We start from the raw sequence: 15,489 nt of genomic DNA, 5'->3' as shown, positions 1-15,489 counted from the left end.
TGGGTTGACCACGGATTGCCACACAGTTCTGGGCTGACCCTGGATTGCCACACAGTTCTGGGTTGATCATGAATTCCCACACAGTTCTGGGTTGACCACGGATTGCCACACAGTTCTGGGTTGACCCTGGATTGCCACACAGTTCTGGATTGACCACGGATTGCCACACAGTTCTGGGTTGACCACGGATTCCCATACAGTTCTGGGTTGCTCATTTGTAGACTTCTTTGCCACCACTCTGCCAAGAATGATAATACACTCCTAGCTCACGTAAGCCACCATTATTTTGGCGTTTCTATTACACTAATCCTGGTTCATTCACACACTCACAAGTGAATGGATTATCCCCTCACCATGCCAAAGCAGCACCTCAGTTTCTCAGTAACAAGAAGGCTTCAATGACAAGAGACACATTGTGTGCGCCACTAGTGAGAGTGTCCTTTGCAGTGATCCTATAGCTCGACGTCCCCCTGGCATTATCTAGAGACATACGAAGATGGCCTCAGGACTCCAGGCATACCGAAGGCCCAACAATTCATGCAGACAGAGCGGCTCCTCCCATATCAGGGTCCCGGAGGGTCAGGGGCTGACTACAGCCCCTCCCCCTCCCTTTGTGTCTGTGCCACCTCCACACACTCTAGGGATCTTAAAGACTCTGGGACAAAAAGAGATCCCAGTGCAAGCCTTTGGGAACCTGAGACAGTGTGTCAGGCATGGAGTGGCTAAGACACAGGGTGGCTGAGGTGTGCAGCCATCTGAAGAACTGGGTCCTGGAAGCAGGTGTCTGAGGCATGGGTGTATCTAAGTATGGAGAGGCTGAGGCACAGGGCATCTGAGGAATGGAATATCTAAAGGGATAGGATGTCTGCAGCATGGGGGAGCTGAGGTGTGTGTGTGTGTGTGTGTGCGCGCGCGCGCACATGTGTGTGAGTGCGCGTGCATGTGTACATATGCCCCACAGGCATGTGATGTGAAGGTGGATGTGCTGATGGCCGTCTCTGTGAAACAGTCTTTGGTCAGGGTATATTGTTGCCAAGCTTCTGGAAGGTAGAAAATTTGTTGATCAGGGTGAGTGCTAGGCATTCCCATTTCTAAAGCTCACCAACCCCAGGACCTCACCTGTGGCTGCACCTGTGGAGCATGGAGACACCTGTATGCAGCCTCTGTAAGCAATACACTGAGCAAGTCCTACAGCGTCTGGAGGCCACCAGTCCTGAGTGCAGACCCCTCTCCTCCCAGCTCCAGGGACCTCCGTGGTCCACAGGGTCCTAGCTTCCCCTGCACTGCTGTTTCTTGCTGGCTCTATGATCCTTTGCCTTCTCGCTCTCCATTCCTCCCACCTGAGGCTGATGTAGTTAAGATGAGGTGCCGACTCTTGCTTCTGCGCACGGGCCTCGGGCCACAGTGGGAGCCGTGTGTGTGTGTGTGTGTGTGTGTGTGTGTGTGTGTGTGTGTGTGTGTGTGTGTGTGTGTGTGCGCTGAAAGCTGGTGGTAATTGGCAGAGCCAAGACTTCCTGGCCCACAGCGCTAGGAAGCTCTTCTCATCTTTTCTCTTCAGGCAGTAATCAGATCACACATTGAAGGGCAGGTGTTCTCACAGCCTCAAAATGTCATCTCACAAGTTACTGATTGGTCACCAAGGAAAGGAGCCTATGCATCGCAGAGGAAAGCCATGGCCCCTCTTCCACAAGAGCAGAAAGCATACAGCCCCACCCCCTCAGCATTTCCACAGAATCTGAAATAGACATCTAATGAAGGTGGTAGCATTAGACAAAACTAGACCAAGGCATGCCAAAGGCGATGAGCCTTGGTCCTCTAAAGGCCGAGATGCAAGAAAAAGGACTCAGACTACACAATTAAGAGCAGGACATTGGACTGGGTGGCTCAGTGGGCAGGAATGCCCTATGCAATCATGAGGAACTGAGGTCAGATCTCAGCACCACACACTGAAAGTTGGGCATGGTTGTGTGTCTGCAACTGCAAGCCCAGCACTGTGGGCAGCAGAGGCAGAAGGCCAGCCCAAGGCCAGTGGGGGCCTAGCGGCTGCTAGCCTACCTCCAAGAACAGGGAGTAAGCAGAACACAATAGAGCAGGACAGCACACGTGCACACACACATACACACACACTCACATACACACATATACACACACACATAAACACACACTCACATAATACACTCACACACACTCACACACATACTCACATACATGCACATATACATACGTACTCTCACACACACATACATTCTACACCCTCACACACACATACACTCACACACACTCATGCACACACACAATCACATACATACATACACACACAAACACACACACATACACTCACACACATACGCACATACACATATACACACATACTCACACAATACACTCACACACACTCAAACACACATACACTAATGCACATATACTCACGTACATATACTCACACACCCACTAGGGCAGGGTAGTATTCAGGACTGAGTAAAATCAAGGAGATGCCACACTGTGGTGCAGCCTGGTTCCTAGTGAGAACGGATGGGAAACGAACGATGCGTTAGGCAAGGCCAGGGGACAACCACTTAATCCCACGCTATTCCCGTGTTTCTTCAGAACGTGTGAACAGCACAAGGAGAGCCCTCCGTGTCTCCGGCGGCCTGGGAGCCCAGGTGCTCCACGCTTCTGAGCGAGAAGAAAGCTGATGAGGGGAAAATCCAGACGAAGATGTCTGTGCTTACTTCACTGTTATTTCAGTGAGAATTTGCTAAGTAAAATGTGGGGGACCCCAGGGAAACGCAGAGAGAGTGGCAAACTTTTGCCATGAGCCCAGCTGCAGCAGGGGAAGGACAGACACACATGTGAGGAAAGACAGACGCTTTCTGCAGAGACTCCTCAGCTCTGTGCCGCTCAATCCAGAGCTGGTCGCAGTGGTGGCACAGGCCCTTGGGACAGAGTCATGGGCTGGGCTTCCTCTTATTTTCCCCCAGACACCCCTTAACTCGAGTAGGCTGAGGCTTTCCAGGAAAAGTGATTTCATGGAGCTGCCCCAGAGATGGAGCCAGAAGTGGCTGCCCTCCTGCCTCTGCACTGCACCCTCAGCCCACAGCACTGACAGGGTTAAAAAGAGGGAGTGTGGCAGATAGCACAGATCCAGGGGAGGGCCTCAGAGCACCAGGGTGGTTCTTCACCTGGTTAGAATGAGTGGGAAAAATGCAAAACTCTCTTTAAAATGTGCTGCTCTGTTTCGAGGATCTGTATGTGGCCCCAGCCAAGTCCTGGGTACTTTGTCCCTGCCTTACAGTATTACAGTAGCAGCCAGCCTTGGACAGACATCACTGTGCTGGAGCCTCACAGCGCTCCACAGAGGCTGTGCTTCTCTCAGTGAAGTGAGCCATGTGCACGCCCACGCCGAACTCCAGGGACGGGTACACAATGACTCAGAACTGTCCTGGCATGGGGCCACTCATAGCGTGACAGCGCTATGAGCAAGTAGCAGGGACAGGAGCTACCCAAGGCCACAAAATTGACTGGGGCCGCTGGTGGGTGCTTGGCAGAGCCACGGAGGTGCCTCTTGCAACTGGGCTGTGTCTCTCCTGCATCCTGCCTCGTCTGTGAACTGGGCTGCATCCGTGTTTTGGCCAGCCCGAGGAGCCTGCACTTTGCAAGCTGCCACATACTGTGACTCTCACGTGTGACTAAAGGGCCTTCCAATAAGCAGTCCTAAGTCACCGGGGCTGTGGGAGATGCTGCATCTGTGTAAACTAGAGACACAGAACGTTATTCATTCGTATTGTTACTATAGCCCCAAGTGGAGGTGGCGGCTGAGAAACTGCCATGGCTCAGGGAGGCTCAGGCATGCGCACGGCTTCCTTGTTTAGCCTCATCTACTGGACAGAAGGACAGACTCAGCTCTCCTCAGACCCAGAAGTTTCCCATGTGTCTTTCCAGATGTCACACAAAAATGACAGTTCTGTAGAGATAAAGAAACCAAACACCACAGAGTGGGGCTTGAGTAAACCAAGTTGTCAATGCTTTGCAAGCCCTGCTCTGGGCAGGAATCTGGTTGGTTTCTGCTGGATGGAGAGATGTTGTCACGGGAAGGTGTGATGCAACGCTCTTGTCCTCGAACACCTCATTTCCTTCTGGCAATGGAGCACTGGTGGGTTCTGGGAACTCAGCTGGTTCTGTGGCAAAGTCATCGAAGTTGTGCTCTTAACTTGTCACAGGGTATTATGACCACTGTCTCCTCAGAAGTGATGGGGCCACACAGACTAGCCTTGGGCATATCACAACATTCTTTGCACCTGGCATTTGGGGGTGGGGTGGGGACACCATGGAAGATGACAGCTTCAAGTGTGTTTTATTACCTGATGTGCTAGGATTTCCTTAAACCAGTGTTTTGTGTTTCTTCAGTCAAAACTCTCTCACATGAGGTCTCAGCAGGAGCAAGTCGTTTGCTTGTATGGAATAGCACTGAGCTTGATGAACAGACTGAGGCAGGAAGTGGGCAGACTGGACACTGCTATGGCACACGGAGCCATGCTATGACTTCCAGCCCCCAGCACCTGGCACCAACACAGGCTCTAGGGGCAGAGGTGGCCTTTTGCTGGGGCCTTTGGAATTTCTGTAGCACCTTGCACCTGTGGGCTGGCTGGCAGGAAGCTCCTTCCTCAGTCAGTCCACATTTCCAAGGGGCAGCATGTTCACCCACCATGCCAGCTACAAGGGCCCATTAGCTGCTTCTCAGGGAACTGAGGGCAAACTGTATACTAAGGGTGACAGCAAGTGCCAGACACACCAAATCTCTCTGTGTGGCATGTCTCAGAGGGCAGAGGGATGCTGGGTTTCAGAAGAGCTGCCTGTGCTGGTAAGTGGAAAGCTCAGCACTGACCAGGAAGATCCAGCTCAAAGCAGAGCCCAAAACAAGGCCTTCCCTATGCCCTAAGACTGAGTTACAAAGAAGGACCCCATGCCCTGGATCCCTGAGCCAAAGATTAACATTATGTCCATGCAGGAACGCGCCTCCTAGCCAAGCTTGCCACTGCCCTTCCAGTCCTCATCCCTGCCTGGCCCAGAGACCACAAAGCTGGGAGGTCATGTCCCCCATCAAAAGTGCTGAACTACGGAGAACCCATGGAACCTCCCACATTTGTCGTCGGGTCTGTCCTGTGACTATGGCCCTTACATCTATCTACCTTAAGTTCATGGCTGACTTAAGAGCTTATACCCAGAACTCATGGATGAATCCCACCAGCCTCTTGGTCCTAAATGCTCAGGACTGCTCCTGTCTGCATGTATTCTCCACACAAGTCAGCTCCTCCAGGAAGAGTAGGCAGGAGTGGAGCATCACTCTGGAAGCTTCTGGAAGCATCAGGGAGATGGCACCGAGTGCTGGCTTACAGACGCACACTGAGCCTCTAGATTCTCCTGTATTCTGTAGCGCAGAGTGCCAGAGACACAAAGTAGAATGGACTCGTGTTGTGTGCATGAGGCTAGACCATGCATATCTCTGAGACAAGGGGGAGGCAGAGCCCTGAAAATAGATGCCATGTGGCAGTGGGTCTTCAAGCAAATGGCAAGTGAAAGCGAACAGAGCCTACTGTGTGAGCCTCATTGTTTCCATTCTCACAAGACGCTGGTGAGGCCGCATAAGCAGGAAGCAGATCTGAGGCTGCTGGCCTCAAAGGCAGATGCGGGTGACGGCAAGAGGAGCATTATGGGACGGCAAATGCTATCATCTGTCTCCATCATGCTGGTAGACAACCCAAATACAGTTGTCAAAATGCAGCCAGCAATGATGGGCAAGATGCTTTGGTGGGTAAGGTGCCTGCTGCTAAGCGGGAGGCCCTGAGTCCGATCCCTGGGGCCTACATGGTAGGAGAGAATCAACCATTGCAAGTTGTTCTGTGACTCCTATTTGTACATCATGGCATGCATGTGCCTCCCTCCCCACATTCACCACACACACACACACACACTCACACACACACACACACACACTCACACACACACACACACACTCACACACACTCACACACACACACTCACACACACACTCACACACACACACTCACACACACACACTCACACACACACACACACACGCACTCATGCACATACTCACACACAAACTCACACATGCACACACACACACACTCACACACACACACACTCACACACACACACTCACACACACACACTCACACACACACTCACACACACACACTCACACACACACACACACTCACACACACACACTCACACTCACACACGCACTCATGCACATACTCACACACAAACTCACACATGCACACACACATACATGAACACATATGCCTGTGCACACACACACAGAGTCAGTAGAAAATGGAATACATTTTAAATGCATCTAATTGGCTATTTTATCACAAATAAGCTATACTTCAGTGATGCAGGGATTGTCGTCAGCCGAGGGCAGCACCCTATCTCTCTGCTCCCTAGAGCCTGGAGCCTTGTGTCTAGGAGAGAATCCTATTGACAGAGGAGTCGACAGGGACTTGAGCCAAGGGACTAACTAACGCGTCTCTCATCTTGTATCAGAATAAGAGGAGGTGCAGGAGGCTCTTGATTTAAGCAAACAGGAAAGATTAAAAACCATCTACTGGAGGTTTTTGTGAGGGCAGAGAAGACTCTTTGGAAAGAAGGGAAGGCCACAGTATCTCACACGTTGAAGCAACAGTCTTGTGAAAGTGTTCACACACACACACACACATAGACACACACACACACACGGCCAGAAAAGGTTAGCTGCCCATCCTAAAGAAGGTATAGAAACAGAGTCCGGAGCCAAGACACAGTGCAATGAAAGAAAAGAAAGAAAAAAACCCAGCTTAATAAAAGCCAAGCAGTTATCAAGTTATGAAGGCAAAGAGCAGGAACTGGGGGAGATTTTATAAAAAAGGGTAAGGAAATTAAAACTACAATAGCAGAGTGAAAATTCTCACTGGGGGCAACAGAGCAGAACCAGGGGCAACACGAGCCAGACTCACTCCTCTCTTCTAGAGTAATGAGGGAAACGCCTGAAACAATGGAGTTGGGGCTCCGAGCTGTGCTGGGAGGACAAGCTGCAGCCCTGGGGTGATGAGGTCAGGAGGACAGGGCTGGGTAGTGGGGGGGGGGTCAGAACAGTTTCCACCTGAGGACACTTGGTTTGCACATCAAAGGGTCTGCAGAAAGAAGATGCTGCACAGATGGACCCGTGGAACCTTCTCTGAGGAAAAGCCAGAGATTATCGGTGTCACGAGTCAACAGGAAGAAGGTGTGACATCATAACTGATGGTTAATTGGGGGAGGGGTGATCTAAGTTTGTCCCTCACAGCACAGCATACTAAGTAAGAGCCCGGGGAGATCCAGATAAGCATTCAAGCTGGAACCACCTGACTCTGAAGGACTGAGAGGGGAGCCATTCTCCACTGCAATGTGCCCAGAACACACTCTGAGGGCAGAGGTCACCTTGACTGCCAGAGCTTCCGCCCCAAAAGCCGCTGCCAGAAGGGACACTGTGACAGTGACCCGAGGCACTCACATCTAAAGACCATGCGTTTTCCACCTCTGGACATAGCACCCTGGGAGAAGCCCCATCACAGGCTGCTCTGGGAACCAGTGATACTCCTTCCGATATGGCACTGGGTCAGGGACTCTTCCTGGGAGCAGCCAAGGCAAGCATCTGGGAAGCAGGTGCTCTGGTGAAGGCCACTGGCTCCGCACACAGGTCCTGCCTGGGCCTCCTGGGCCAGCGAGGGGTGCTACCACTCACACTGGCCAAGCCCACCCTGGGTGGGGGCCCTTCTCATGTGCCATTAGGGATCACCTCATGCACATCGGCCACTGACGCCAGCAAGCTTGCAGGCGTGCGTGCAGGTGTTGGGGAGCTCCTGGGTAGTGGGGTCCCCTGTGGACTCCTGACACCTGCCTTCACCTCTTCCACCAGCCCACTGTGCAGCAGATGGTGAACTGATGGGAACCCAGAGCCCTGTATTGTGGCTGCTTTAGTGCCCACTCATGTCACCGCTCTTTTTTTTTTTTTTTTCTTGATAGTTTCATAGTTAACTTATAATATTGTGTTTGGACTTATAGGAAACATGGGTAAAGGTCCCCTCCCCACCTCCACCCCACACACGATGACTCTGAATAGCTCCCTTAAAGGAACCCCAAATTAGTCTTTAAAAAATACACAGAAATACACTGGGGCAGGGACCCTGGCCCTTAAGGAGCAGTAATTACTGAGGCTGAGGGGTGCCAGAGGCCCCGTGTGGCCTTTGTGCTCAGGGAATGACAGAATCAGGCTCATACATAATTCAGGAGCAGGGACAATACAGGGAGCAGAATTTAGAAAGAACCAGAGTGGCTAAACAGCCATGCCTCGAGTAAATAAAGGGCGCTCAGGAACGCTGTGATAATTTTTCCTACAATTTATGAAAAAAAAAAATCATCATGGTACTTGGGTGCTAGGGTGTCTTCCCTGGGTATGGTGGGAACGTGCCAGTTTTGCCCTTTTCCTCATGAAAAGCCGTCGTGGGCTTGCAGAAGAGCATATGGTGCTGCAGGGACAGTGTCTCCTCTTCCTCCCTCCTCCCCTTCTCTGTGCACCACAATGCAAAGCTTTGTCCAGCTAATACTTCAAGGATCAACATCGAAATTGGAACTTTCTCTTTCTATAGCCACATCCAATTAAAAGTATCTTAGACCTCCCAGCGGCTCCCCTTCCAGGGCGGCCGGGAACTATACATACATTTTAAATCAACCTGCAGGTCTCCGGCCTATACACAATATTATAAACAGCATTACCGCAGCCCCTTTGTGCGCGGCCGTGAATGGGGCTTGCTGAATCACACGGGTAGACCCTGCCTCCACCCACGCAGTCCCAAGTCACTTCAGAGCAATCCAATTAGTCTCCACCTGACCGTCTGTTGATTACAGATCCTTTTGGATTCGCCTTTGTAGGCGATGTGAGAGCTCACTCGGTGCCATGGGCCATACAGCTGCAGGTTCGCCCGTCTCACTTACTCCATCGCTAGGAGGACGCACTGCACAAAAGCCTGTATGAAGCCTCCTCAGGGAAAACAGCTGTTACAGAGGCCTGCGTGTCCCAGCCTTAGGGGAGTGCCCTGCACAAAGGCCCTGTGGGCCAAGCTTAGGAGAGTCAGACATATTAACAAGTGTAAATAAAGAGGGAAGGACTAGAGGAGGCTGACAACTCCATCCAGGCCAGGAGTGTGGAGCCCCTGGCTCCGGTCTCCACACCTTTCTCAGCTCATGCTCTGTGAACATCGAGGTGACAGGGAGAGCCAAGATTTTCCCCCTTATAAAATTAGATGTCACTCTTGATAGCATACAGTCTAAAACATCATCCTCCCAAGTCCACACCAATACTTGCACAGAAAATTAAACCCTCTCTGTTTATTGAGAGGGTAATGTAGCCTTCAGATGTGTGAGAACCCCTGCTAAGTGAGAAATTAAAAAAGCACCACTGTAAGGGCCTAATGGTATGTATGAAATAAGAAAGGTAACTTAATTGGTAATCAGAAGAAATCATAAAACTAATCATGCAATTAATGTCTTCAAAAGCAAGCATATGAGGTGTGTATAATTACAAGGCAACAGCACAATGGTGGCCAGGAGGCCCTTGCCTGGCTCCCTCCCCTGGTCTAACACACGGGCCACACTAAGCTCAGCTCATGCAAAGGCATCACGCTGGGCCTCACTCTAGGCTCTGGATTCCCTTGTCACTGGATATGGGGGCTCCGGGCATGTGTGGGCATGCGTGTGTACATGGCAGTCGGGGGCTGCTCACCGAGGCAGCTGTGGGGACAATTAATGTGCACTGGTTACATTCACAATAGTCTGGTTTCCTTTGGAACGCTACACTGGACAATAACAGACACTTGTTTTAGACATGCAGTTTGAAATCTGTTTGGTCCTGGTTGTTCATGGCTGAAGACTGAATGCAAGGGTGTTAACTTGTTGATAAGGTGGCCTGTGATAAAGAACCAATAAGTAGTTTTTTCTTGGTGACTGTATCATATGTTTCTGAACCAAGGGTTCTCCATGTAGGCTGTCACAGTCTATCAGAGCACCAATTATTTATTTTTTAAAGATTTATTTATTTACTTATTTATTATGTATACAGTGGTCTAAATGTACACCTGCAGGCCAGGAGAGGGCATCAGATCACATTATAGATGGTTGTGAGCCACCATGTGGTTGCTGGGAATTGAACTCAGGACCTCTGGCAGAGCAGTCAGAGCTCCTAACCTCTGAGCCATCTCTCCAGCCCCAGAGCACTAATTCTTCACAGACAGGAAGCTGCAGAAGCCGACTGCTGCTCATGTTACGCTGGCTTGGTCTTGACAAGACAGGGGCGGGGGAATCACTGCGGCTGGTAGGTCAACACCCACATTCCCTGTTGAGGACATGGACAGATGCACCTCTCTGCAGAGCTGCCTGGGGCTCCCTGGACCGAGCCTGCCACCATTAGGTGGGGGGAATGCAGGCCAGTAGGAGACGAAGTGGCAGCTGAGCCAGGATTAGAGGGAGAGATAAGACGCCAGGCAGAGAAACAGTGTGTGATATGTGTAGAAGGCCCATTAAGAGCTGAGCACGGCACCGGGTAGGCAAGGGAAGGCCTGTACATAGTGACAACATGGTGATGAGCAGAGGCCAACGAGAAGAGCCTGGGATCCCATGGATGAATAAAGGCACGCTTTGTGACATGAACACATTATTGTTACTTTGGACCTGTTGTGAGAGTGTGCCTGGGGACTCGCAGCTCACACCCTGCAGGGGTGCACTGGGGGTCTGACAGCAACAATAAGCAGAGATTATGTGTAAAGTGCAGAGGCACACTGTCACGGTGCACGATTCACCAACAGATGCTGGAGAGTGGATCAGGGCCGTTGGTAGCCCCTCGGGGACAGTCTCAGAAGTCATCTTGGCATTGGTGGTGTGCTCAAGGACTTATGGTCCAGGAGGTAGACCATAAGGACGCCGGACACACTACAAAGGATTGTTCTGTGGGGCACGCACATGGCTGACATGTTATTTCTCTTTCAGCATCTGTTCTCAACACAGACTAGCAGAAAAGTCACAGATATGAGACAGGCACACAAGTCTACCTTCTCCATCCTACAGGGAGAGAATAATTTCTTTGCTTCTGGTAGACGGACATTTCATATGAAGCGAAAGGCACATTGCTTTACAGAATAAACACAGAAGTGGCCAGCGGCAAGAGAAGGTGTAGAAAAGATCTTCAGTGGCCCTTTATAGACCATGGCTAGACCACACCCCCTTCTCCCCACATCATTTTGAGGTAGCACATGAGATGACCTGCCCTTGTGTGGATCCTTCGATCATCCCCTTCCCCAGCTATCTCCGTGAGTCAGTTTCTCATGCTGAATTACACAGCTTTAAGCCTCTCATGCTGACCATGGCTCAGGCCAGGAGTCATGGTGGCGGGGGAGGGGCATTTTGAGAAGCCACAGTCCAGATGATCCTCCTAGAGTTGGACCACTGCATACCCCCAAGGATCCCACCCTCCCTGCTAGGGGTGGAGGCTTTGGAAGACAGCAAGGGCAACAGATGTATCTGTAGGAAAAAGGAATGTCTTTAAAGTTCATGCCCGAAAACGAAGGTAAAGTGGGTTTGGTTTCCACTGCACATGAAACCAATGTCTTGTACATTAAATTTTGCATATGGAAAATTCATACATGCTTCAAGGAAAATATCGGCATATCCTTCTACATCCAGTGAGATGGCTCAGTGAGGAAAGGCACCTGCCGCCATCTTTATGATCTGAGCTTGATCCCAGAGAGCCACATAGTAGGAGAGAGATGGTTTCCACAAGCTGTCCTCTGACATCCACATGTGTGCTCACACAGACACATAAATTAATGTCATTTTTAAAAAGTCTTCTTTGACACAGAGAAGGAAAGTATTTCATTAAACCTATCCCTCAGAAAATACAAAAAGCACACAGGAAGATGGGTGAAATCTGAGTGCTGTTTGTGGGTCAGCTCTGGGCCACAGGAGAGCAAGGCTGGTGTGCCCCGCTGCAACACTGACAGTGCTTCTGTATAAAGCACTCTTATCCCACGCCCCCTGTCCCACATAGCAAGGTGAAGCCTAGGAGAAGGAATCAATATTATCTGAGAGGTCAGGAGATCTTTCACTCAAAGTTTTAGCAGCTCCGCAAGGTACAGCTTACATCCCCACCCAAGGCAACAGCCAGACAGAAGGCCACGCTGAGCATCAGGGCCCTTTATGCTCCAACTCAGAATCTGATCAGCTTTTGTCTGACAGGGCTTGAGAGCTAAGAAGGTAAGATTGTCAGGAGGTCCATGAAGTTTCAGAGGAGTGCTCTGCCATGCCGATTGGTGACATGGGAGGACGGCGTGGTTACAACAGATATATATGGCTTTTTCGGGATTCCATTTGACCCAATGGCAGCCATATTGACCCCATCACCCCCATGACTGCCTGAGTGACCCTAGTTGGTTCTTAGTGCCCTGTTTCCTCAACACTGTGACCAGACAAAACCTGTAGGTAGACTGTCACACCAGGACCTGGATGCAGAAATGACACATATCAGACACGTTGGTATTATCGTAATGTGAGCTGAAAGCCCGCAGCCTGAAGGAAGTCCCTTTGTCCTGATGCATAAACACCTCCCCACCCCCACCCCCTGCTCCTCTGATCAGACTGTGGGGCCCAATTGTTCCTGTTGCCACACAGGGTCACACTTAGGGACTGTCTTTCAGCATCGTAACACCTTAGAGTTTGTTTTAGTGTATACTGTCATCCATTAAAATTATTCTGATTTAAATAAGCCACAAAGCCCAATTTTCCTGAGAACACAGTGCTGAGGAGAGAAACCACTGGCCACAGCGGATCCAGCACCATCCTCTCTCCTTTGTAGGATCTGACACTTGATAGCCCTTACAGTGGGTTTGAGAAAACCCAGCGGAGGAGAAATAGAGTGGATCCTGACTGAGATTTCCAACCTGAGGGCTTAGTCTTAGCAATGCAGTGTTCAGAGGGGCCATTTGGTACACCTCATGCACGGCCTCAAGGGAGGGTGCACGGATCAACGTCATGGTAATGCCTATCGGCCAGAAACCTTTCTGAGCCATCCATAGATATACTCTAGCAAGCTTACTATGTAACATGCCCTCATGAAGGGAGGGAAAGGTCTGAAACCCCAGGCTAGGTAATCTTCCTTCACCCAGTGGGCCACTGGGAAAAGCTGGGAGTGGAAGCTCAAGCTTATACTTCCATGCAGTGTGGGGTAAATCGTACCCTTCCTTGTGCAAGCAAAGTGGAAGGCCCGTAGACATACGTCTCTTCAAAGCGGAGCTTTCGGCTCTTTCTTCTTTTCTTGTTTCTCTAAAGCAGAGTGGTACCCTGCAGGACAAGGGGACCCTGCAGATGGAAGAATGGCTAGAACAAGAGTGGAGACAGGACACTGTGGAGTGTGTCCTGCAGTTACCCAGCTGGCTCTGGGCTTTCTGCCTTAAGCTGTCTATGTTTTTTGACTCCAACCCCACATCCAGCCCACTCCCACCCCTTTTTTTTTTTTTTTTTTTTTTTTTTGTCTAATAAATATCTGTGGTAATTACCAATCCTTGCAAAGGGTTCTTTAACGAGGGTGCGTTTCATCATTGCCTTAATGAGGCTGTTTTGGGTTCCCGCCTCCTGCAGGGTGGTAGTTAATGCTTAATAAGCACATGCACTATTTAAATAATAAAAAGAATATCAGCCGAGAATCTAAATTATCCCCTAACTTCTCAAAATAATCATAACATGCATTTGAAAATTCGCAAATACGGCTCATGAATAAAAATGTGTTTTCGTGTTTTGGTACTAATGTATACTAGGAGAAAGCCTCTGGCACCCAGTCTGTAGACGTCCAGCCATGCTCTCCTGGCCACAACAGTGCCTCCTCTGCTGTTGACTGGCCTCCCCAGGTGCTGCCTGTGTCGCAGCGCAGGTCTCTCTATTCTTTTGTGAGAGAAGGTGGGTTAGCCCTTGACAGCCATCGTAGGCTGTCTGAGAGAGGGGCTGGCTGCTGGTGCTGTAAAGTTGGGGGTGTCCCTAGGGTTCCCAGGATTTCAGGGCAGGTGCCTAGCAGCTTCCAGACATGTGTCTTGGGGATGTTCAGGGTATAAGCCAGCAAACCACCTATTTTGTATATATATATATATGTATATATATATATATACACACACATATCCTCAGTGTTCCTCTGAGGCCTTGTCTTTCATCTCATAACTTCCGGGTCCAGCCACTCATCCTCTGCTCAAAACCCCAGTGCGTTTTAATATAAAACTGAACAAAGGTTTCTCTTGTGGAAATCCTGGCAGGTGTCCTGCCCACTCCTTCACTTTAGACCTAAGCTCTAAAGTGTATTGGAGGAGAGTCGTCTGGGCCAGATTGTGTTCAAAACTGTCTCTTCATGCTAAGAGACTAAGAACCAATCAATTTTAGATGCCACCTACTAACGTAGCCACAGCCAAAAGCTCTAAGGAATGCAATCTGTGTTGCAGAGTTAATCTGTAAGGTAACTCTGTAATTGTGACGTGATCTGCTCAGCTACACACTCTTTTGCCGGCAGATACATTCTTTGCAAAGAGTTACTTTGTATATCTCTCTTGAAACAATTGTGACATAGTAAGTATTAAGTACCCACGATTTTAAAAAGAACAAAGTAGGGGGGGTGGCACACGCCTTCAATCCCAGCACTTGGGAGGCAGAGGCAGGGGGATCGCTGTGAGTTTGAGGTCAGCCTGGTCTACAAAGTGAGTCCAGGACAGCCAAGGCTACACAGAGGAACCATGTCTCAAAAAACCAAAAAATAAAAATAAAAAATAAAATAAAATAAAAATAAAAAAAGAACAAAGTACACTCATGCTGAGATTAATAATGTTCCAAAGACTAGGCCAAGAAATGTAAATGGCTAAACGAAGTATCCTTTCCCTCAAAGTGGTCATTTTTAAATTTAAAAAAATTAATAAATTGACCTCAAAAAACAAACTCAGTGGGAAAGGTGTGTGTGTATGTTCCACATTTTGCAGGCTTCTTCCTGCAGTCTCTTCTGTAACAGCTGTTTCCAGCCTGCTCACCATCACCCATATGAAATTCAAGCAAGCTCAAGCTCTTAACGCAGAGGCAGAGTCTCCCTGAGACAGGCTGTACCTTGAGCAGCAGCGGGGAGACACCTCCCCGAGCATCCCTGTCCAGGTGAAATATGCCTAGTGGGGACTCCGCCAGTCTGTTCTCCCTGTCTCCTCAGGGCCCTGAGCTTGTCTGCGGCTGATCCTCTGATGAGCAGGGTTGTGGCTAGGGAGACTGTGCAGCTGGGACAAAGCATGGCTCTGGCAGGGGTGGGGAAGGGCTTAAGTTGGCGATGGCAAGGATCTTACCCTCCAGCACTTACACAAAGGTCAGGCACAAAGAACACTG

At 49.9% G+C, this 15,489-nt stretch overlaps 1 protein-coding gene across 1 annotated transcript in view; it reads right to left on the bottom strand.

Annotated features, from left to right (window-relative positions):
- Positions 1 to 2,603: 2,603 nt before the first annotated feature.
- Positions 2,604 to 15,489, bottom strand: part of LOC127195768 (receptor-type tyrosine-protein phosphatase N2-like) — a 199,122-nt gene continuing 186,236 nt past the window's right edge. The window contains exon 10 of the mRNA XM_051153367.1: positions 2,604 to 2,692. Coding sequence (XP_051009324.1) covers positions 2,604 to 2,692 — 89 coding nt within the window. The remainder of the gene's footprint in view (positions 2,693 to 15,489) is intronic.

Source organism: Acomys russatus, chromosome 1, assembly GCF_903995435.1.
Source record: "Acomys russatus chromosome 1, mAcoRus1.1, whole genome shotgun sequence".
NCBI lineage: Eukaryota > Metazoa > Chordata > Mammalia > Rodentia > Muridae > Acomys > Acomys russatus.
Note: the sequence above shows the minus strand (reverse complement) of the source record. Positions and strands in the feature narration are given on the sequence as shown.